The 25,638-nt window shown below is 41.8% G+C and overlaps 1 protein-coding gene across 2 annotated transcripts in view; it reads right to left on the bottom strand.

The window, feature by feature from the left end:
* The window catches only part of TPP2 (tripeptidyl peptidase 2), an 80,065-nt gene that overhangs the window by 27,427 nt on the left and 27,000 nt on the right, over positions 1-25,638 (bottom strand). For both annotated transcript variants that reach the window (XM_075199968.1, XM_075199969.1), the window contains exons 15-23: positions 21,305-21,381; positions 17,705-17,811; positions 17,182-17,336; positions 15,853-15,969; positions 13,957-14,057; positions 12,007-12,103; positions 10,773-10,910; positions 5,247-5,491; positions 3,925-4,003 (exon numbers count right to left, since the gene is read on the bottom strand). In XM_075199968.1, coding sequence (XP_075056069.1) covers positions 3,925-4,003; positions 5,247-5,491; positions 10,773-10,910; positions 12,007-12,103; positions 13,957-14,057; positions 15,853-15,969; positions 17,182-17,336; positions 17,705-17,811; positions 21,305-21,381 — 1,116 coding nt within the window. The remainder of the gene's footprint in view (positions 1-3,924; positions 4,004-5,246; positions 5,492-10,772; positions 10,911-12,006; positions 12,104-13,956; positions 14,058-15,852; positions 15,970-17,181; positions 17,337-17,704; positions 17,812-21,304; positions 21,382-25,638) is intronic.

Raw genomic sequence — 25,638 nt, 5'->3', positions numbered from 1 at the left:
AGGCGCTACCGGAGGAACATACAGAGGTTGCACATGAAACACCCCTAAATGAAGGTTTGCGCATCAGGCATCACAGCGACACCTGACTTAAGAAAACGAAGGCGCAAACCAGCATTAAGCCCGTCCTGCAAGAACATAAGCAACCTGGACAAATGTGAAGAAGAGTTCGGAAACTCCTTTTCACAACAGGTAATATAAGTCTTCCAGACCCAATGATATCTTGGCCAAACCTGGTTTCTGAGCCCGAAGCATGGTTTGCATCACACGGTCAAACAACCCCTTCACTCGAAGGATCATGACTTCAAACAGCAACGCCCTTAAAGCCAGAAGTTCCAAACCTAGATGACAGAAAGGACCTTGAGTTAACAGGTCTGGGTGTAGCGGAAGGCTTTGGGACTCAGCCATGGAGAGAACATCAGTGTACAAGGCCCACAGACGCCAATCCAGCGCAGCAAGAAGGATTGGAACACCATCCCTCTTTGCCATTTTCGGCAGCCTCTGAAGCATTGTTATCAGTGGTAAAAGGTATAAACTAAGAGGTACCTCCAAGGAACGGGCCTAGCATCTACTAAGACAGCCCGAGGATCTGTTGTCCAGGAACAGGAGATGGGGATCTTGTAGTTCAACAGAGACTCAATCATATAGACGTCTGGTTAACCCCACCTGTCTACCAACTGCGAAACACCACTAGATGGAGGGACCATTCGCAATATCATCGTTGGGTTGGGGTCAACTTGGACTTTAAGATGAGAATCCAACCATGGGAGTCTGTGTCACTACCTGCATACGAGACACGAGTACATCCAGAGACTGCCTTCAGAAGAAGGTTGCCCAGGTAAGGGATGATCGCAATCCCCTTGGACTGCAACAGTGCAGTTGAAGACTCACAGGGCTGTGGCCAGACCAAAGGGAAAAGCCCGAAATCGGTAGTGCTCTGACTGAACCAAAAAACCTGAGGATGGACTGAAGACCCTCCCAGGTGGGAACATGCAGATAGGCATCTTTGAAGTCTAGAGCCAACATGAACACCCCATGTTCCATGCTGTGAATCACCGACGGAAAAGACTCCATCTTGAACCTGGGCACCCTGACCTGGGTGTTCAGACAGATTCTGAATCTGGAATCTTTGAATGAGCTGTCAGGTTTTTGAACCAGAAAAAGTTAGATTAAAATCCCAAACCTTTGTGTGATTTCCGAACCAAAATAACTACACCGGAAAGAGTCAGGGAGAGAATCTCCTCTCGCAGAGCCAGTTGCATTCATGGACATACAGGAGGGCTTGTGGTGAAGAACCGCCTGGGAGGATAACCGAGCATATTGATCATGTACCCTCGGTCCATAACTCCTCTGACCCAGGCATCTGTGGTAGACTGAAACAACCGATTCCTGAATAAAAGAAGGCAGGCTCCCACCATGGGCGACCGTGGAGGGGTAGAATGCCTGTCACGCGGACTGCATGTCTGCTGGACGCTGAGCAGACCAGGTCTGATAGGGGCTAACAACTGACCTCTGGAGGATTGACCCGAGGAGTATTGAACTCGAGATCTTCCTGAAGACCAAAAGGTCAGGAACTTGGACATGCTTTGTTTGGGAGCACTGACAGGAAGAAGAGTCGAGAGCCGCCTCCCACCCAAAATCCATAGCTGTTTGAATGTGCTCCACCAGGAGAAGCAGTTTAGAAGACTCAACGGCTGTTCTGCCCAGGGTTCTACAGCTTTGTTGAATACACTCCAACAAAAAGGAGGGCCCACAAGGAGAATCCGATGCCACAAAATTTGACTTAAGGACACCCTAAAACTTACGGTCTACACCATCCTCAAGAGTGGCGTTAGGAAGAAAGATGGTAGTAACCTTAGTTAACCTTTGCGAATGGAAGCATCCACACATGGAGGCAACTCCTATTTTGCAAGCACCTCAAGGGGAAAGGGATAACACGACTTCCGATCTGACATAGACAAAGGCTTAACCAGCAAATCTTCCAATTGGGAAGAAGTGGGAAACGACAAAGATTGATTTGTCGACCGTGCAAAGAGGCTGTGCAGTGTCGGGGACTGCCGCCTCAGGAATCTCAAGAAAGACTTCCTTCACAATAGAAGAAGTGTCTACATCAGAATCAATTGCCAATTCGTCCTCCACCTGGGAAAAACACAGTCAGAATCTGGCTCATTTCCCTGCAGGGGTGCCACCACCCGCTTGTGCTAAGGAGGAGGAGACAGAAGCCAAACCCTGTACTGAAATCGCAAGTCCACAAACCCAAGTAGTTTCTTCAGAATACGCCATCACAGGTCCAGCTGTACCCTGGTTTAGTGAACCAGGAACAGACTTCACCCCACTCGCTACAGAGGCAAGGAGATTAGGAGAAGGACCGGACACAGGCTGAGACGGCACCAATTGGGCAAGTTCAGCTATAGTATTGGTCAAAGAAGGAGCCCAGGCAGGCTCCGCCGAGTCAGAATCAGAGCCTCATGGCGCACTGCTAAGGACAAGCACAAAGTGCAGCGACTGTGTCCAACTCCTAGAAGGGCTGAATTTGTTTTGGGAGAAGGGGCAGCATCGGAGGTAGCTCCCTCTCTAGGCCCCGCACAGCCGTCCATGTTGTGCAATGTCTCTACACAGGAGTCGGTGATTGACAGCTGCGGACGTGGCTTTGTGAGATGCCCATGTGACTGTCACAGAACAGGAGGCAGAAGCCTCCAATGTTAAAAGAAATTAGATTTTAAAAGAAAATTAAAACAGAATAGGGCTGCAGCACAGGCCTAACACAGGCCATTCGCCGGGCACTTAAACTAAACTGAAGAAACTGGTCGTGGGGTATAGAGAGGGACAAGCGAGGGCTAGTGAAACATTTTTTTTAAAGTGTCAGTTCGCCCTGTACCTACTCTATACCCCCAAAGTCCCCCAGTGTCCCCCAAAGGAGGCCAGAGAAAGTATTCTATTTCTTTTAAGATGTGATGTACATTTAGTCAGCAAGAGATGCGTACAGACATGAAGCATATAATGACTGTAATGAAAAACTCTATCCACCTGTCCTCAAAGTCTTTTTAAGCCATAATATTGTGAAAACAACCAATTCAAATATTTAAAGCATTTTTTTTTCCAAATTCAAATTTCAGTTTTTGACAGTGAAGCAGTATGGTTTAAAAAAAAATAAAAAAAAATGATAGCCTACGGGAAGTGGAACCATCAACTTACATAAACACAAAATAGTCTAACTGCTAGTCCTATACCTGTACATCGATCTTATGTAAGTTTACGTAAAATTGCTAATCAAATGCCTAGCATGATGGATGCTACATGAGCACTTAGGACATGTGGCAGAATTAGTCCAGATACAAAACAAAAGCATGGATTTGTGTAGGTAGGTCACTGGGGACTTGAAAGCAACAAAAACAAACCCCTAACAACCCTACACAGCACAAAAATATTGTAAATAAATTTGTTTAAACAGTTAAATATACTTAAAATTGTTACATATCGATAAAAACATGAGCTGTGTACTAATTAAAACAGCCATAACTACCTTTGGTACACAATCTTTTCTAAGCTAAAAACTTCCAATATTCAGCCACAATATTTTTTCGTCCATTCAGCCTACCAATTTTTTCTTTTTCGACACTTGTAGCAGTGTGGTCAAGGACTACTGTGTATACAACCCCAGTCAATAGCAGGACACAAACTAATCAATTGGGACATAGCTATACCACAAAAGCTGTTAGCAGACTGAAAACGTGCAATGTTACATGTTGGACAGACTGTGTATAATAAAGGTTTTGCTTAAAGGCAGGTAACTTAAGCAAATAATTCAAATCACAACACATTTTCCCTTGTTAGGAGCTAGGTAAAAACACTACTGAAAGGGAATCTTTTCAAGGTACTCAATAATTATATGCCCAACACTGGAGGAGAAAAATGAAGACTACTCACTGCTTTCTTGCCTAGTTCCGTCTTAGACAATGTCAGAGTGCCACTAAGATAGCAGCCAGGCCCAGCACCTTTAGGTATTCTGTTAAAAATAGGAGAAAGATATACAGTGAATCTCCAGACAGCTTTGTTAAGTGTCACCCAATTAATTTGATTTGGCTGAATTGTAGGCACAAGCTATACTGTGTAGATAAATACATTTATAACTGCTTTGGGTGGAAATTCTAATTCATGATCTTCTTCTTGCTCTTCAATATAAACTACTGATATGTGTAAAGTATGTGCAGATGATTCAAAAAAAATGTAAACAGAATTATTAACATAACAGGACAGTAGCTAAAACCAGAGACTGATGTTGCTCCAAACGATTAGAATGAAACATTTATAACCAACCTGTTGCAAGAGGCAAGTAGCAAGAGATTATATAAACAGATTTCTTATCATCAAGTGTGAGGATTATACATTAAAATGCTCTGTATGACAAACCATTCTCAACTGCACATATTTGTAGAAAATAAAAAACCATGCACTACTCTTGCATCATCATTATCATCTGTGGGGCATATTCATTTAAGCTGGCTACGCATTTAAAGTGTCAATATGATACCGCAACATTGCAATGTATTGACACTTTCAATGAGTAGCCGCGATGTGCCGGCCTAATTAAATATGCCCCCATATGTCTATGTTCCCCACTTGTGTATTCCTCCATGTGTACATCCCTGCTAGTCTGCAGAATATAGAAATAATTCATGAACGGACATTTGTCATTAACATGTCTACTATATCTTTGTGCTGGAAAAACCACTAAATATTCTAACATGTATTAAAGCCATAACCAAAAGCAAGTAATTATAAGTGATTTGTTTACCACCAGTATAAAAAGAAATCTTTCAAACATGCGAGCAAACTAAGCAAACCCAGGACTACACCAACTACACTAGCACCTAAGTTGCTAAAGGCAGAACAAACAGTAGGTATGTCTTAAACCACCATTTAAATTTTTTCCCCCAATCACTTCAGTAATTAAAACCCGATATTCTACCTGTTCTTGGCACATTTAATGATTACAGGTCAGTTGCAATTGTAATGGCTTTTGATATTTTCTCAGATGACCAGGTGTGGTTTATCCAAATGTGTCCATAAAGGTTTTTTCTTTTGCATTTTTAGCTTGTGACCTTTTTACCTTTCCTACAACAGTGCAACAGTCATGCTACCTACATCGATTTGTCTTTAAAAGGCAAATGACTCCAGAGCCGAGCACGCCCGATTCTCCACACAATAAAAAAAAGTAAAGTTTGAGCTTTTTCCCACCAGTTACTTACTTTTCATCAGGTAGCATTGTAACAAAGAAGGGCTGGCTATGTTTTGGTGGCAATGTTATAGTGTTCGCCTTTTTCTTTCCCAAAAGAGCCATGCTGTGACTTTCATAAATATCCAGAGTCAAAGTGTTGGACATTCTGTGAGAAACTATAAAGGGAAGGTCTTTCAGACGCTCCAGTTCACTTATCTGCTCATGGCGAACCTGCATTCTTATTGTATAATCTCCCTTTTCAAGTTTCACAGAGTACTGAAATTAAAAACAAAGATGATTATTCTAAACAAGATATCCAGGAGAATTTCTACCACAATACCTGGAAACAAATCCAGAGAAGCACCCTGTGGCATCTTGTCCTTCATTTGAAGTGAATGGCAAACACATCTAACCCTTATTAAATGCAAGAACAGATCCAATAGGGGTATAAAATTATAAAGTTCCTGAAGGTCTAAATCATGAAGTTATCAATAGAACAAACAGAAAAAATTAGGTAGCTTGGACGGTCTCAGGGCAATCACCATGGCAACTGCAATTGTCTATCACAAAAACTACTATAGTTTTTTTTATTCACAAATACATACAATTAAAAACAAAAATACCCACATTAAAAAAAGAAAAGATTTTTACTCAACGTAATATCCATTTCTCTTACTCCATTGGGGGACACTGCGAGACATTGGGGTATAGTAGGTGGGAACTAGGAGTTAGGCACTTAGACTTATTTTTTTCCTCCCCTACTATGCCCCTCCTTCTCCTGTAGCCTCAGTTTTGTCTAACCAAGCGTATGAGAAAGAGGAACCCCGTAGCTTTTTTTTTTTTTAAATTCACACAACAGAACTATTTACAGAGCAAGGGAGGGTGCGCAATGTCCCCCACTGGAGTCAGAGAAATGGATTTTACAGTGAGCAAAAATCTTCTTTTCTCTTTCCTACCATTGGGGGACACTGCAGACATTGGGGACATAACAAAGCTGTATCTAAGGGAGGAATGCTCTGGAACGGCTGCGTGCAACATCCTGCGCCCAAAGCTCGCATCAGCGGATGCAAATCCATGCAACCAAGACACTCTGCAGAATATGTGGGTGTTGCCTCCCTGCACAACTGCTTTACCGAAGCACCCCGATGTGCCGTCCAAGGAGCGCCAACTGCCCTGGAGAGTGAGCTCTAAAGTCACCAGAACAGGATAAGTCGTGCAAACATCCCACCGAATGGTGGAAGGGATGTAGCAGGCATGAGACGGTCTAGAAACTGACCAGCCCCGCTATTGAGCATCCTAAAAGGACATTAGTCTCATGGATAGAAACCCTGTGGTAAATCTGGCACCGAAGAGCACGAACCACATCCAGCCGAGGAAGAGTCACATGAAAAAGAGGAAGAATAATAGAATGCTTGACCACAAGCACCCGAGTCAAGTGTAATGCAAATACTATCCTCTGAACCACTAATGGCTGGAGCGATGCACCTCTCTATCCTCCTGGAAAAAAGAAATGTGGGAGTGCAATCCACACTACCGCCACCGAACCCCTGCGAACAGGGGCGATATTCAAGGGAACACCCCTACCCTGGGATTAACATATTTTCCCAGAGTCAGCAAGTCAAAAGTGGCCAAAACAAGCGCTCTGATCACCCGAACTAGATTTAATGGATTCACCTGACCAACCAAAGGGGAACTGAACCGGAAGAGACCACTCGAAGAAAAGACTGAAGATACCGTGATCCCATAAACCAGCGCTGAAATTGATGTAGAACACCGGGAGCTGCACCTTGTGGGAAATTAGGCGGAGTCCCATATCAGAGCCAGCTTGCGAAAGAAAGCGACTTAGAGAGCCAGCACTAGGACGTGTGAAAACCCTAGGATTCACAACAAACACTGTACTGTTTCCAGACCAAGGAGAACGGATGAGGAAAAATGCTCTACAGGCTCTAATCAAGGTACCAAGCAGCTCCCTGAGAAGAACCTCTGGCCCTAAGGTTAGGGCCTTCCACGCCACAGCGCCAAACTAGACGATATATAGAGTGGCAGAAATAGGCCACCGACCGTTCAGATCTGGCCACAGAGGTATTCGGGAGGGAGGAGTCACCACCAGCCTCCAATGCCTGAGAACCATGCTCTGCGAGGTAAATCAAGGGCCATCAGGATATCTGGAAGTCGCACTCCTTTAGAAACTCTTTAGCACCCGTGAGAACCTGGGACATGGAAGTGACAGGTACACCAGACCAAAGCTCCAGGGAACATCCTGGCATTGGAAAATTCCACTTAAGGGTCTCCTGATTATGAGCAGTAAATGGGTGACCTGAGAAATAAGTATGGACGCCCTGGGGACTAAATCCGGAGTGCCCCAAGACTCCACCAGGAGGGCAAAGGATGTCTCCGTGGAGAGACCATTCCTCCTGGTTAATTGCCTGCCTGCTGAGACTCTCTGCCTCCCACTTATTCGTGTTGGGATAATGGTCAAAAGTATGGGAAAATGACACGCTGCTCAGGCCATAACCTGGTCGTCTCTCACACTGCTCTCGCGTGTTGCACCATGATGCTAGAGAAATGCAACAGCCCTGGCATTATCTGACTGATTGACTAGGTGTTTCCTGATCAGGACCTGCTGGGCCTGATGCCACATCCTGTGCACCAGATTTGAAAGAACAGTCTTATTGGGATGACCCAAAAGACCCTGGAACCCTAAGGATCCTATTAATCCTCCTCCAGCTAACAGACTAGAGCCTGTCAGGACCGGGGTCCAGGACCTAGTGAACGACTCACCTCACTCCTGACTGTCTGGCTAAGCACTGTGAGAGAGATAGACTTGTGGAGCTTGGACAAAGTGATGATCTGCGAGTCCAATAGCCTGGGAACCAGCCCCTTTCTGGATAATTTCTCTCTGGAGATGTTGAGAGTGGAGCCTGCAAACATTACTGCCTCGAAAGTTGGTACCCTGTTTTCCAGAAACCTCATGCAACTGAGAAGAGTAAACTTCTCTCCGTGCCAGGAGCATCCTTTCCTGCGCTGAAATGGGAGGGCCCTCTCCCCTGGTAGGAAAACCCTGTGGGACCCAGTATAGAAGATGAGGTCTAAGAAACATATCTGCTGTGGCAGATTGAGTGGGGACCTATGTAGTTTCTGCACCCAGACATGGCTTCCAGGAACCGGATGGAGATTTGTCTGAGAGAGAGATGACGGAGCTCTCGGAAAGTGGACATCCAGACAGGGTACTATCGTGACTCGCTGGGTGCGCCGTACCCTGCCATGACCGCCACAACTTTGGAAATCCATGAGGCGCAATGTCCAGAATCAAAAGGCAGGACCCTGAGGCTGGACGGATATTTCTGTACAGCCAAAGCGAAAGACACTGGTGTCCCCTTCCCGACTGGTACATGCAAGAAGAACTCCATGATGTATATTGAGGCCAGGAACTCTCTCTGTTCACTGCCTGCAATGACTGTGCGTAGTGACTACATCCGAAACAAGAGAATGCAGGCCTGCCTGTTGAGGGACTGCCGGCTTATATGGAATGAAAGGATCTGTCAGTGGGCAGAAAGAGGTTGGAATAAAAATACCCCAACCTCCCGGAATACCACCAGGTATATAGGTTCCTCAGGTAACTGCACCTGTGCAGGTACTATATTGCTCCTATGGGAGCCAAGAAGTGAGTACACAATAGGGCACCTCGATCCCGGAAAAAAAAGGAACAAAGGGTTGAAGACTGCCCTTGACGTGGCCTAGTGGAGATGACAGGAAGAGATGTACACTTACCTCCAGTGGCCCCTGGAGACTACACTAACTCTGCAAAAGCGAGAAGCTCCGTTCTTGGAACGTCCTCCAGAATACCTCTGGCTAACTGCTCTGACCATGGCTGAATGGCCTTTTTCAAAACCCAACTATGACCCTGTTGGGTGTAAACAAATTGTCAGCCGTCACTTAAGCTGAGTGAAGGCCTCCTGTCAGAGAAAACCTTCCATGGGCACCTGCCCCGCGTAGGGATAGCAGAGTAAGTGAATAGACGAGTAACAAGGTTGTTAAGCTCAGGGGTTCCTTCCCATCAAACTATTTTCTCTGCCTGGAGAGAAGAAAAAAAAAAAAAGATGACAATCTGCCCAGTCTAATAATTGTTTATTTGACTTTTTGTCAAAGGTCAGACACTCTGCCCAGCATCTGAGGAGGTAGGGATGGGGCCACAGACTCAAGTTCCGCAAGGGTTAAAGTGTGTCTGATGCTTAAGCTGAGACTATCCTGAGAGTGGATGTGGAATTTTCAGAGTCAACAATGTTTTTGTCTGTAAATCAAGATCCAACTTGCCATCCTCTGCCAAGGAATGGACCATAACCTGATCCTGACTGTGAACAACTCTGAAAAAACAAATTATGCTTACCCCTTTTTCAGACCCTATTGCAATGTAAGAAAAAATATTTCTTAATACCTCTGTGTCTAGAAATTTACTCGGGTTGCATACTGGTAATTTCCAAATATGTACACCAGATCCCCACTCTCTGCAATAAGTTCTGTCTGCTGTAAAAACATGAGTAGATTTGATATATATTATTCCGCCTCTCGGCTTCCTCTGTCATGTCTGCCTCCTTGTATAGCTGAACAGCCCTATAATATGACTGTCGGCTGTGTGTACAGAGCGCTTGGCAGAATTTTACTGTGCCCAGGCTGCCGCGCTTCTCCTGTCAGCGCATCGCTTCCTAAGGAGTGCGATCGCTGACTTGTCCCCCTTAGACCTGCTGATGGCTGCCGTGTCCATGGCAGTGCATCCTGCTCGTTGTCTAGGGGAGGCGGCAAGTCTGGCAGGATGGGAGGAGAGGCTGTAATAGATTCACTCCCACCCGATCTGCATACAGCTGCTTTGTCTGCCTCCTTATCAGACTAATTACATAATGACCCTGCAGCTGCTCATCTATCTAGGGAGAGATTTGCCAGCAAGCTGTGCGATCGGTGAGTCAGTTAAGAAGCTGCTGCCTCCTCCGTAGGGACCAGAGTGAAGGGAGCCACAGGGTTTACACTCCTCTGGGTCTTGGTTCGATCCCTGCGCCACACCAACAGAGGGAATAAAAATAAAAAAGTGAGAACCTATAACTATTAATAGTATAGGCAGGAGCCTATACTGAAGTGACCCATCTCCTAGGCACTTAGAAAAAAATTGAGGTCTGAGCTGGAAAGGAGGGGCATAGTAGGGGAGGAGTGTGAGGAACAAACAAGTTGATAAGTGTCTAAACTACTAGTCCCACATACTATACCCCAATGGTAGGAAAGAGAAATGGGGACTGCATTTATTTATCAAGTTATTTATATAGCACCTACATATTATGAAGCGCTTTGCAGAAAATACTTAATTATTCACATCAATCCCTGCCCCAATGGAGAACTACACTGGGGTTAATGTGTTTGAATTGGTTTGTTAGAAGTCAATTAACCTACCAGTATGTCCTTAAAGTGCGAGATGAAACCCACGCAAACACAGGGAGATCATACAAACTCCACACAGATGTATTACACAGCCTTGCACCACCATACATATTTAATAATTGTCATACTGTACCTGGTGTGGATAAGCATCTCCTGAGCCCATCTGTCTCTTGTTCTGATCATAAATAATCCAAAGCTGGCTATCATACTCAGATTCATATAACAACTCACAGAGTAGCGGGCAGCTAGGCGTCACTTCTCCACTCTTGGGCTTAAAATAAATATACAAATAAAAGGAAGGGACAGCAAAGTGTTAGTTTAAAGTTTTCAAAAGTATGCAATGAAATTGGTTGGCAACATGAACAAACATATTCCATTATACAGAATGATTAAGGTAAAGCACACAAGCTTACGAGCAAAACCAATCCTTTTCATTGTGATGCAAGAGAAGCAGTATTACACAGGTTTGACTGATCCAGTCATAGCTATTATAAGATCTAGTTAGTAATAAGTATTCAAATAATCAACAATTCACTTTGGTCAGTCCAGAATGCCCATTTGGTTGCTACAGTTTTGTAATTTTTATTCATTTAACTGGGTTCTCAATCCAAAATGTTTATCAATTTACTTTTGTGTGAGAGTGGTTATATTTATCTGCATGATAACCAGACAAAAATCACACTCACCTGAACCATGCACCGAATAGAGAGAATGCCGGGACATGCCACAAATGGTAGAGTAGTGTAGGTGCTGTAATTTTGTCTGGGGAATACTGTGATGGAATGGTAAATGCAATCTAGCATGGGACAAAGACTTACAGCATACCCAAAAGCCATCATCCGTGCTAGTGAAGGAGACTCCAGGCTGTACAGCAAGATAGCCATCAAAAGCTTATACAGAACTATACCCACCCCCACCCATTACTAAAAAATACATCATTTTGGGTGGAGAACCCCTTTAAAATAGATTATTAATAGCTCCCACAACAAGGAACACATTCACATACGCAGTAAATACAGATGCAAAAAAAACAAGCCATAGCCATACATTTTATATTCATTTAAAGTGGAACCAACATGGCAATTTATATTCAATTCTTTCTAAACCAAAACTGCTCTGAAAACCAAGGTAATTAAAAATATTTAAATTATCACACTCTAAGAAAATATAAAAGTGTTCAATATTTCTTTTCCCCTCTCTAATGCCACTTGAGGAAAGCAATCTGAGAAATGCACCCATTAAGTTAATCAGTGTCCTCATACTACCAATGGAGAATGGCTAACTAGCTAATAAAGATATGGTAAATTTCACATACTAATCTACATCAAACATTAGAAAATGCTGCAAATAAAAACAGTGATACTCACCTGGTGAAAGTTGTATGTTAAAATGACTTCATATAATTGGCGATTATTTGGCAAAATATCACGGGCTCCTAAAGGTCTTGTCTTGGCACTGATGGGCCTGCAGACAGTACATACATGGTTCATTGTACGAATACAAATAATGGAGACATCACACTTATGGTGATAACATCAATAATTTATAAATCTCTTATTCAATAAACTACAGTTATATTGGGGTAGCCAGCAGTTCTAGTAGTGTAAAGGCACTAAACTTTGTAGCTCCAAGTCTCTATTTTATCTTTGCTTAACATTCATGATACTGTATACCCTAATTGCTTTAATTAGCAAAGTAAAAAGTCATACTTCGAAGACGTGCTAGAGCAGGTGTGCACAAAAGTTTTGAAAGAATGAGGGAACGCCTCATTTTATTCCTTCCGCGTGACTCATGAAAACTGTGTGTGGCATTCTTAAGATGCATGAGAGAGCGTTTGATGGATGACATTTTGTTCTTGATTATAAATATGTAAAAACAAACAAAATAAACATGGGAGTAGCGGATTCCAAGGAAAAAATATTTAGTATACTAGTTCTATTTATAACATGGGGATTTTCCACAGCCCCTTGAGTCCAAGCTGTGAGAAATCCCTACATTATAAATAAAACCAGTGCAGCAAAGATGTCACCTTTCGACGGGAGCTCGTTAGAGCTAGTTTAGAATCATGTAATTGGGTTTTTTTGCTGTGACAAACAAGAATCTGTAACAGATGAAGACCCTGGATGTAGGTGAGTAATAAAGAGGGTAAATGAGGGTTTGTGTAGGTGTGTTTTTATTTCAATGAAAGTAATCTTTACAGTGGTGTGTGTGTTTTATTTACATTTTTCTTTGATGCCCTTCAGGTCCCAGAAGGTTTTGTTTTTTTTATTGCTTGTTTAAATTTAATGCTTTATGATATTTTTAACACCGTCGACCTTCTGATTTTCAACATTTCGTACCCAATCCATACAGAGCCCCAGGGTAGACACCCGCTGGGTTGAGGAAATGGTCAGAAGGGAAACAGTCTGCCCAAGCCCAGTGGTTCAAAAATTAGCCTGTTATAGTGTCAATCTTTAAATTCAAGTCACCGTGATCAAAAGGATGACTGAACGGTAGTCTCAAACACCTCGCCCCCTGTAAGAAGTTGTGCATGTTTGTAAAAGCACAGAAAACTAAACCTTTGAAGGAACTCCGTGTCAGCCATAAACCAGACCATTCCTTAGTACAGTATGGGAAGAAATAACTGAAAAATCTCCTAATCTCAAACCAAGAAACATAGGTCTGCCAAACGGTATAATAATTAATTGCGGACACAGTCTTTCAAGCACTAATCATGACCTTGGTAACCTTATTTTCTAAGAATCATGGCTTCAATTGCCACAATGAGAGTCAATCCACCAATCTCTGGTGGTAAAACAGTCCCAGGGTAAGCAGATTCTTCCCTAGAAAAAAGCATTATGGACCCACCAATATCCTGATGATGGCCATGTACCATACTTGTTTTGGCCCAGTCCGGTGCCACAAAGAAAAAAACAAAAAAAAAAAACTACTTATACAAATGTCAAAATTGCTAGCATACAAGAAATATTTAATTGGGCAGCACAGTGCACTGGTCAATTCTGAGTTTGCATGTTCTCACCATGTTGTATTTTGCTCTGGCTGTGTACCACTGGCTTAAAACAAACTGGTAGTTTCATTGGCTGCTGACAAAATGGACCCTAGTTTATTTGCGCATATGTGTGAGGTTAGAAAATCTAGACTATAAGCTCCAGTGGGGCAGGGACAGATTTAAAATTATTACAATTCTCTGTAAAGCTTTTCTTAATATTGAGGCACTATATTAATAGACAATTATAAGAATAACATTGCTTGGATGCCCACAGGAAACACATATTCAGCCTTGTATTAAAGCAAATATATTTTAAAGGGTATAGTACCTTATAGTTTGCACCCAATTTTTCAAACTAATGCTGGGAGACAGGTCTTCATATTTTAATGTAGACAGCACATCAAATCGAGCGATCCCTTCAGATCCGTGCTGTAAACAAACATAAGATAGATAATTGGATCAGAATATTAGATGGCAAAGGTGAACAAAATCAAAATGTGCGCAACGCATGCTGTAGGGAGGTTGGCATATATCTGCATCTGCACATGGGGATTTAAGCATTCCGTTAAAACTCACATATTTATATGTGGATTTACTTGAGCACACCACCAGCTTGTAGGCAGCACAATACAAATATTTCCAGGACTACATGATTTCTACACAATCTATGGGCAAGGACCCTGTGAGCCGAAACAATGATAGAAAGCTACCGTCTAAGAGGAAAATCAAACACATAAAAGACATACACTGTACAAGGTCCGAAACATAAAATAGAAGAGGTGCAAGGAGATTCTTTGGCCACACCTTATAGGAAGATCCAGGGAAGAGTCTTGATCAACTATTTAAAAAGGGTGTATAGCATAACAGAGTTTCAATATGCAACTTAATCTCTTGGACCTAAAGCTCCTGCTCCATACTACAACTTGAGCCTGGGGTAGCAGAAGAGGGCCAAGACAATTTAGCAGGTGTTGTACACTTTAGCTGCATTCACAAGCTCTGATCCCATGCTATGTTGCAGGATCTGTACAAGGCACCAAAAAAAGCAAAAAAGGAGGAAAGTGAAAACACACACACACACACACACACACACACACACACACTAGCATGCTCTTGATTCTCAACATAAGTTCAACCAGTTACCAAACAATCTACAGTTCTGCCTTTTATATAATTTTTTGGGGTCTTAAAGATACCTTATTAGGGCAATGTGCCAATCATTGCACCTTGACCGCTAAAATGCTGCAGCAAGTCTGGGAGTGTCTAGAGCTCCTTACCACTGATCTGCCGGTCCTTCTCACAGGAAGCTATCTAACCATTCAACAAAAGCCACTCAATGCTCTTCCATCTTGGCCACAAAAAAGGCCCATAATAGAAAACCCTCTACAATCCCCCTCCCCTCCATCCTCTATGTAAATAGCACAGCAAAGAAAGAATTTTTTTTTTTTTTTTTTTTTTTTTACAGGAGTGTATAACCATGAATGTTTACAGTGAACAACACTGCCTGGATATTGTCATTGGTCAAACAAACTGTCAGTTTCTGCAAAACATGCTGCACCATTCTCAAGGCTTTTGTTAAATGGTCTCTTTCTCCTAAAATTTAGCAAGGACACTTCCTTTTAAGAGGCAACCATTAATGGGGAACCTAAAACATAATCACCATTATACACAGATTGGACAGGTAGCGAGATACCTGCATCAGAACCTAGGCTCATTCCCGACCATCATGGGATAAAAATGAAGTCACTCCAACGAACCTGAGGCAAGCACTGCAGCTAGGACCTCACTGACCAGGGAGCATATGTGTTATTACCAAAGTCAACCTGTAGGAGGTGGTGCCAAGGAAGTCATTTGTAGAACTTTAGTGCTAAAATTAGAGTTTTCAAAACTGCAGGACAGGCCTACCCTAATCTAGTTCAGATTCTTGCATTTAACCAATATTAAAGTTTAATTTGGTAAAATACTGTAAGCTCTGCGAATGGCATAATAATGGTAAAACTTAGAAAGGACCTCAACTGAACCCCCTGTTTATACCATAAGCAACTGGTTTTCATGTTTTGTCATAAGCATCTTCAGGATAAAAAAAAATAAATAAATAATAAAAAAAAAAAACCCGCATGACGGCAAATAGCCAACAAAAAAAATCCTCACTATAATGAACCGAAAAAATGTGGTATTGTAGTATTCTTATAATTTTACATGCTATTCTTATACAAAGGTAACTTACAATATTCAGTTGAGACAGTCCACAAGCAAGTCCATGAAAAGAAATGGAGTAGTCAATAGTGACATCACTGAGACTTGCCCACCAGCGTGCAATGCAAAATTCAATGGTCTTGCCACTCTAACAAAACAAAAAAGGTAGCAAGGAGATTAAAAAAAAAAAAATAAAAAATGTATTATACAGTTACCCAATCCTAAATCCGCTAAACATTGACACGACAAATCACACATCAATTTCTGGTCATATAAGCACAAGCTTTAATAATTTAGGACACAATGGAGAACATTTATAAAAAAGATGCATAAGAAAAAGTGATGTCACCTACAGCAACCAGACTGCCATTTCTTTAAATGCAGTTTAGAGAATATAAAAAATATATGATTTCTGGTTGCACTCGGTTACAGCACATTTTCCCTGTCCACCAGTTCTCATACTTCTAGATAAAGTATATATCAATGCATGTATAAATCTATAGATAACAAAAGCATCTATTCTTGCTTTGTCTGTTATTTTTACAAATTTGTGTGCATTTTGATGGCAAGAATGGTCAAAGCAGTACAGTCTGCTTCATCCATCTGCACAGACATGTATCAATGTACCCAAAATCAGCTTGTGTGCATCAATTACTCTATTTCAATAGAGGATTGTCATACGGACAACCCAGACATTTTCTCCATCCACTTCTCCAGCTGTAAGACAGACTGGGGTTAGCCCTCAATCTTGAAAGAAATAACTGAAGAGACAGATTGCATCAGCTAAAATGAAGAGGGCAAATGTTTATTTTGTTAAAATAGTTGTATTCAACATGTACTGAGAATAATAGTGAAAGTGCCACAATCTAACCATCTAGTTGCTCTCAGAACTCTTCTTTCAACAGAATTAAGCCATGCACTTATCAGCTACAGCTAACATAAGTTTAGAACACCTCAAGCAGAATGTTTTATGCACATTAAGAAAAAGAACCTGCTGCGCCAAATGCACTAGGCATGTAAAAAAGGTACAATGGCAATTTCCTATGACATACAAAAAAGTGCTCTAAAATTGCCCTCTACTCCATTAATAGCAATCTCTCCGATGTACGTCTTGTCATAAGTTTAGTCACTTCCCAAAAGAGATCCATCAGCTTGCTTAAGGAGCTGCTGAGTAGAATATGCTGGCACTATATAAATAAATGTAAAATAAAATAAATAGGCATTTGACCTGTAGTGTTTTAGGTGTGTACAGATTTACAATAATTTTACATTGCATAAGATTAATATTAATGTGAAATCTATAAACTTATTATAATATCCATTTATTTTTGCTTTATAAGAACACTGTAGATTTACTCACCAATACAGGAAACGCTTCCGTTACAGAACCATTTTCTAACAAAGATGTAAATTTGTAAAACTCATTGCTTCTGTAAGCTCTCTGCTTTACTAGTTGAACGGCATGAAGAACAAACTTGGAAGCCACATCTGAAGAGCGGGAGGTCACCGTAACCTCTGAAAAAATATAGAATAAAAATAGAAAACAGAACTATGTACAACTAAGTCCAAAACACCTCTTATATTTGTATGTGAAAAAGACTGGGTATGAGAATGTCAGGTTCATGCAACACAAATGCTCAGCATAGTTGATCAATACTGACCAACCATACAGATTTTAATAATTAATGAATTAATCTTTCGTACTTCAAACTGTATTCATGTGTGATAACAAATATATTCTATATACATACATTTTTTTCCTTTAAAGCAGCATTAGCGCCAATTACTATTCAAGGAAACCTATTGCTAACAAAAGTATCCACACAAATAGCCAAAAATGCCAAACACAATAATGCCCACCCTGTAATCAACTTTACGCTTACCAGCCCATGTAGCACCTTGAGGAACTTCAATAAAATGGCGCTGTATCTGCCCAGATTTGAAATGTACATCTTTACACACCTTTTCGAGGAATGCCGAATCGCTGAGTCTGAAAGAAACATATGCCTTTATTAAAATGAGCGGAGCTAGAATTATTTTGTCATTTCAAACAAGAAATGTGTTAACAATGCCTAGAGTCTATAAGCCAATCCCCATATTGTACTAAGGTTTGTATTTTTCCCCAAAAAAAGTTGCACTTGCAGCTTTGGAAAATATTGACTGCAGACGTTAACATCAACAACTCAAAGTAATATTTTTGAGCAGTTAAGTCTTAATTAAAATAAAAAAATAAAAATAAAAGGAAGGATCATGCTTTATGCCCATTACTGTGGTCTAGGTTGGTGTGTATGTACATAAATGACTGTGCCCACAGCACTGTGGGATAAACTTTTTATGCAGGATTTTCATGAATCTATTTCAGTTTTTCTGACTTGGATTATGTAATTGGGTTAAAAGACAAAAGTAAAAACACTGGCTTAGGTCACGATACATAGTTCACATTTGCTAGCAGAGTTTCATTCAATTTATATGCATGAATTTAAAATGGTTTTTATATGACAGTATTGATGGTTTTCATGCCTTTCATGGGTGTATGATTTTAGATGGTTATGTAATATTATTGTATTATGTGGTAGGGTTTTACTCATAATTGGGGTTTGAGACAACCCTGAGCGCTGTACTTTTTCCTTTTATACATACAAAGTAAAACAATTCTAGAAAATAATGTATGCAGTGACGACTTTCTGTACAAAAGAGTAAGATATAGAAATAAGAGGCTCTCTTTTCTAGAACAAAAGAAAGCACTATGTAATTGGAGGGAAGACAAAAACGGTAATAGAAGAAAAGTTCTAATAAAAATAACCATACAAAAAAAAACCAAAAAAAAACCTTAAACACACAGAAAGTGTAAAAGGTGCATGAAAAAGGTCTCAGCAGTTACAGTAAAAATTTAAGAATACATGGGACAAATTACTAATTACTTGAAAAGTCAATGTGGCCAGCCACCTGAAGGGTAAAAACATTAGTATTCATTTGTGTGATAAATTGTGTTGTGAAAGCAAAAAACGCTTGCAATTCCTAGGTCCATGTGGTCTTACCCACCACACATGCTGCGTTACAGGTTTAAATTTAATTCAATTCCTCTATGCTAAGGGTCTTTGAAAGTTGAATGCATGTGTCGCGACACACTCCCAGCTGCCGTAACTTTGGGGGTGTTTGCGGACTGGAATGGTGTGACCTCCTACAGCAGTCTCTTTACCTATCACACAGATTATAGACCTATTGAATCGCTTCCACAACAGCGCTCTCACACCCCCACACACTTCAGGTTTGCCACCACCTATTGAATACGGGCAGCAATAGGACCCAAATATACTCTCCCACACAAGGCTTCTAGCTATCCACAGACTAGCAAGACACACACCAGCAAGCATAAGGTTAACTCTTCACACCGCCAGACTTTTACACAAATGTAAATGCAGGCAGACACAGCTTGTTAATCAAATGTATCAACAAATCACACACTGGCATTCAAAGGGTTAACTTGGCCGAGCTATAAGAAGCAAAACAGTTTAAAATAAAAAGGAGTTACATTCAGAGTAGCACTTACGTGAATTGCCTTTTCTGGCCAAGGGAAATTGGCTTGGAAGATGGACAGCTGATCAATGTGAATTGATTTCCCAAAATGTCTGACAATTTGCTGTAACTGGTTTCAGCTTTTTGAAGACACTTCCACCCCTCTTCCTACCCCCGGAGGGTTGTGGGCTGTGACACTTTTTCAATCACCATTTGCATGTTGTCTGATTTACTACTCAATTCTATGTGACCTAACTTTTCTGTGGAACGTCCCACAGACCCAATTTTATTATTAATAAATCCCTTATGACTTTGTCTATGTTTTGATACCAAACATGATGAAATTTTGACAATGTGACATACCTTTTCCAAAGATATGTGATTTTAGTTGTTCCCGGATACCACCCGTACCTGTCATTCACAAACCTGGTGTGATTTCTGCTCCTCAGTATAGAGTGGCACCCGAATTTTCCAAAATATGAACTATGAAGACATTTTCCTTTGAAGCTCATATTTCTATATATCTGTATAGGCCTTCAAAATGCTGCCTTGGGCTGCAAGGATGTTCAGCTGTAACCGTCCCCACAAAGTCTATTCAGGTGTCCAAAAACTAACTTGTGTCAGGATATATCTCACAGCAAGAGCCCTTTGAAGCTGCTACAGGTGACATGGTTATCTTCTCACACTGGAATGTGCAAATACGCATACAACAGACTGTCTCCACATTTTACACTTTAGCTAAACTTATCAATGGATTCATTTGATAGAATATATTTACACTGTAGTTATGATTTATACCTTATAAATAACTAAGTTCTCTATGTTCACGACAGTATGTTAACTATGTGCTAATATTTTAAAATATCTTCCCTTGCCACTAAGTACAAACACTATTTAACAATGTTAAAATAGTGAACAAGGTGCAAGCTGACTTGTGTGCAAAGGAGGTGAAATAATTTGGACTTGGATTAATTGAATTAAAAAGAATAGTAGCTAACACATATGCGACAACTGTATATAAAATAGCAGAAAAGCTGTGTGAGGTGTGCACACATCCACTACCTTTACGCGAGTATTGTGTGCAACATATTTTTATTGATGAGCAATAAAACATTACTATTTCTAAAAATCTTGTATTAATTCCTGTATTACTGTGACCTACACATTACAGCTAACACTTTCATCCATCCCCTGGGTGTCCTGTATTGAACCCAGCATCCCGAGTCAGTGCTCTACATGCTATAAAGCACTACTGATCCAAAGTAAGCAGTAAAGAACAATCAGTCACATTCACCAGCAAAGGGGTCCTGCAGCAGCTCCACACACCACTAAAAATCAAGATGTTCCAGATGCTAGTAAAAGGAATCTGGTGGTGGCAACAATCATACTCCTACAACTGTGGGCACTATGGTGTTATTCAATTAACATATTTACAGTAAGAGCATCTGGTGGCTAAGTAGCACCAGTCAGTATCAGTGGGCTACTGATGGTAGGAGGAAGACAAGTCTGTAAAATCAACCCCAACAGTGTTAAAGAGGAAGCCAACCTGTCACACAGAGAGGGGTACTCTAATATAACACACAGGATAATATGAATACGGGTTCAGAAAACATTTTAGGTTACACTTTTGGGGTCCAATACCTGAGTGGAAGTACCGGTAGATCTACGTGGAATTAACATTTATGCATATTTTCAAATTTTTATCATTTTACCTGTTTGCATATCCTTATATGTATGAGCAATGTGGCTTAATACTTACAATATATGAAATGTGTGTCTTGTTTGCACCAAAAAGAACACAGATTATGTCCAAGTAAAAGTTTATTAGGGGGTGTTCCTACTTTCTTCTGTCACAAATGTATGAAATAATTAAAGAAAAGCTTGAAAGAAATGGAGGTAAATCAGATTCCAAAAGGGCAGGACATAGAAATACATATCAATATGTAACTTATGCTAATTTTGCCCACCTTGCTGGAATGACAACTGTTACAGGAACTCTGAATAATGGACCAGAATTGGGAGTAGATAGATCATATCCACAAATCTGTAAGGCATTTAAATAAAAACAAAAAACACCTTACTTCACACTGGTAACAGGACTTTTTTTTTTAGAATGAATAAATGGATATTATACAGAATGTATTCTACGTAGCACTGTACAGTTTGTAAAACTACATATAAAAAGGAAAAAAATAATAAAGAAAAAAAAAGAAAAAAAAAAAGGCACTGCTCCCGAGAACAAAAAAATAAAAAAGGAAGGAAGAACATGCAAGACACCAGGGACTCGAGTCATTAAGGAAAGCAAAGCATAAAAAAAAATAACATTGCACCTGGACAAAACCATGTTGCATTGGAGAGGGGGGGGGGGATAAATTTAGAACTTGGGGACATTTATTGTTGATAGGCCATGCCCTAGGTCAACTTTAACTTTTAGTGTAAAAAAAAGCTATGCAGTATTTGTGTGCCAAATTAAAATAACAGCCAGTATTTATCTTATGTACAAAATAATAACATAATTTGCACTCCTTGCATTGTAACATTGTTTGTCCCGGAGAACACTACAACTCTTTTTGCCTGTGGGACTAATGGCACGAGGGAGAGAGATCCAGAGAAGAGAGGGGCAACAAGAGACGTTGCATGCAACAGTCTTTGGATGCTTCTCGGATTCCATTAGGGGACACTGCTACCATGGGGTTGTGATAGTTGAGGTGGAGTTGGCACTTAACAGGTTAACTTTGTTAATGTATGAAGGCTGACAAACCCTCCCCTATGCAACCCCCTGTAGCCTCGTCAGTCCAAGTACAAAGCCCGAAGGAAGGGGAGTCAACCAACAAGAGACCAAAGAGCGGAAGTGCAGAAGGGAGGGAATGCAGTGTCCCCCAGATGGAATCAGAGAAACAAATTTAACGCGAGTATAAAAATCCTCTTTTCTCGTTCATCCTATCTGGTGGACACTTACCACGGGGATGTTCTAAAGCAGCCTCCTTAAGGGAGGGACCGCTCTTACAGCCCGGCACGTAGAGCACTACTGCCAAAAGCAGCATCTGCTGACGCAAATACATTGAATTGATAAAATTTGGTAAAAGTATGGACCGAGGACCAAGTGGCTGCCCTGCACAACTGGTCAGTTGAGGCCCCATTTCGTGCAGCCCAGGACACAACCACTGAACGGGTAGAATGGGCTACAATACGATCTGGCACAGGTCTGTTACCACTGACATAAGCCTGTTAAATAGTAGAAGTAAGCCATGCAGCAATTGATTACTTAGAGGCTGGCCATCCTCTTTTAAAGGAGTCAAACAAAATAAATAATGAATCAGTGCGGCGAATCTTTAATGTCCTCCTGACATAAATTTTTAGAGCTCTGATCACATCCAGAAACTCTATGGGACCTATCTCTGAAAACTGTGGGCCACCCTTGAATTCCGAAACCACTATTTCTTAGTTTACATGAAAGCTGGAAACCACCTTTGGTAGCAAAGTGGGAACTGTTCTGAGAACTGCCCTATCATGAAAGATAAGATATGGTTCAAGACATGAGAGCAACTATTCGAAAACTCTACGAGCCGATACAATAGCTAGTACAAATACAACTTTAGTAGTCAAGAACCGAAATTCTGCAGTGTGTAATGGTTCAAAATGAGGTCCCTGAAGCATATTAAGCACCAGGGTAAAATCCCAGGGGGCCGTTGGTGGAATATACGGAGGTTGGATATGCAGGACTCCTTGCAAGAAGGTCCTGACATCGGGAATGTTTGCCAAGCGCAGGTGAAAATACACCAAAAAGGGCCAATATCTGTACTTCCAATGAGCCTAAAATGAAGGCCCGCATGCAAGCCATCCTGGAGAAAACTCAGAAATCGTGGAAGAAAAGCAGCCATGTGGCATGGTCGGCTCTCACGCCACCTTATATAGGTACGCCAGATGCGGTGGTAAATACGAGCCGAAACTGATTTTCTAGCCCGAAGGAGGGTGTTCATTACTCATGGAGAGAACCTGATGAACCTCCACAGGATGGCCTCAACAGCCATGCCGTTAAATTGAGCTGAGGCAAGTCCTGATGTGTGAATGGTCCTTGCTGAGAAGGTCTCAGAGAGGTAACTGCAGACCCGGACCTACTGCTAGCCCAAGAATTTCTGCGTACCAAACTCGCCTTGGCCAAGCAGGAACAACTAGTATGACTGGGAGTCCCCCATGCTTTACTCGAAGGACTCGGGGAATCATAAGGATGGGAGGAAAAAGGTCCCCCAACCTGAAGTCCCATGGCATAGTCATTACGTCGATGGCCACCGCCAAGGGGTCTCTTGTTCGAGAGCAAAACTGAGGTACTTTCCTGTTGTGATGAGATGCCATTAAGTCCAGGTCCGGGATCCCCATCGTAAGACCAGAGACTGGAAGACCTCTGGATGGAGTGACCACTCGCCCGGAAATATCGCATGTCAGCTGAGAAAGTCTGTTTCCCAGTTTTGGATTTCTGGAATAAAAATTGATGATACAACGGGAAAGTGGTTCTCTGCCCAGGTCAAGACCTGAGCTGCCACACTCATTGCTCCTGTGCTTCTGGTGCCCCCCGTCCGTTGACATAAGAAACTGCCCATCGCATTGTCAGGCTACAGACATACTGGTTGAAGTATCACCTGGGCCCTCTGTAAGACCATTAGCATGGCTTTTAGTTCCAAAATGTTGAAGCAGAGAGAAGTATCCAGAGACCTTGGAGCTGTAAATGAAGTACCACAGCCCCCATCCTATCAGGCTGGCGTCTGTGGTTACTAAGATCCAGGACAATGGGGCAAAGGACTTTCCCACTGTCAGACTGTCTTAAACCGTCCACCATCTGATGGAAGCTTTTGCATCTGGTAACAATTGTATCAGTCTCTAATTTCAGATGGCTCCTGACCATTTCTTTAAGCTGTCCCATTGGAAGCAGCTCGACTGCAACCGATCATAAGGAATGGTGTCGAAAGTTGATAACAAATTTCTAAATAGACACATGCTCAAGTGGATCGATTGAGATTTGTCCTCCAGAAGGAAAACCTTTAGTTTGTTGTTGTCCCAGAAAGTTCATTTTCTGGCACGAAATCAATTGGAATTTTTCACGATTTATGAGCCATCCGTGCATCTCCAGGATCCTTATAGTAAGGACCAGGTGCTGACTCAGCAGGAGAGCTGAGGAGGCTTTTATGAGCAGATCATCCAGATAGGGCAGTATTTGCACTCCTCTGAAATAAAGACAGGCTGCCAATACTGCCATTATTTTTGTAAACACTCTTGGTGCTGTTGAAAGGCCAAATGGAAGAGCTCTGAATTGGTAGTGAGAGTCCCACTGTGAATCTGAGAAGGGCCTGATGAGATTTACAGATAGGTATGTGAAGGTAGGCATTGTTGATGTATATATAGATGCTATGAATTGCTCTGGTTCCAGTTCATTGATGACAGACCTGAGAGATTCCATTCGAAAATGGACCACCTGAAGCTGCAGGTTTAACCATTTCAGATTTAGAACAGGTCGCAACGAGCAATCTGGCTTTGGAACCAAAAAGAGATTGGAGTAAAACCCATCTTTTTTGGTGGTCCATAACCTTGCGGATGACTCCGGCGGAAAGAAGAGAGACAGTACATGTAATCTTCTTTCTTTTGAGGGTCGTGGGGTAAGCTGGTTGCGAAGAACCAACAAGGTACCAGACCTTATAGGTCTATCATGTCTATCATGTATCCTCTCAACATGATCCCCCGAATTTAACGGCCTTCTGAGGACGATGTCCACTGATCTCTGAACAGTAGCAGACGTCCACTCACTCCTGCGAGGAGGGGAGGGGGACCTTCAAACTAACTGTTTTCTGGAAGCTTGACGTTTCGTGGAGGAGGAAGACCTACGATTGTCCTCCAGAGGCCGAAGTTCTTGGTCTATGTATTTGGCCCCAGCCAGCCAGCGGAATCCCCCCTGAAAGGACTGTCTAAATGAACCAAACCTTGGTGTCCTAGGTTTTGGTTATTTACTGGGAGGAAGCTGCATTTGCCTCCTGTGGCCTGGCAAATTATGCTGTCCAGTTCAGGGCAGAATAACACTCCCCCTGAATAAGGGAGTGATAAGACTTTTTTGATTCCATATCTGCATCCCAGGACCTGAGCCATAACGGTCTCCTGGCCATACAGCGGTTGCAGAAGTAGTAGAAGAAACAGAGGCTGCATTCTTGGCGGCCTCGTATAAGTATCCAGAAGCCTCCTTGAGATGCAGGGCGAGGGGTGTCAGGGCTGAGATGGATGGAGCTACTAACTACTAACTGGTATTCGCTCAACTGTA

The sequence above is a fragment of the Mixophyes fleayi genome, chromosome 2 (genome assembly GCF_038048845.1).
Source record: "Mixophyes fleayi isolate aMixFle1 chromosome 2, aMixFle1.hap1, whole genome shotgun sequence".
In the NCBI taxonomy this organism is placed as follows: Eukaryota; Metazoa; Chordata; class Amphibia; order Anura; family Limnodynastidae; genus Mixophyes; species Mixophyes fleayi.
This window is presented reverse-complemented; position numbering and strand designations above follow the sequence as displayed.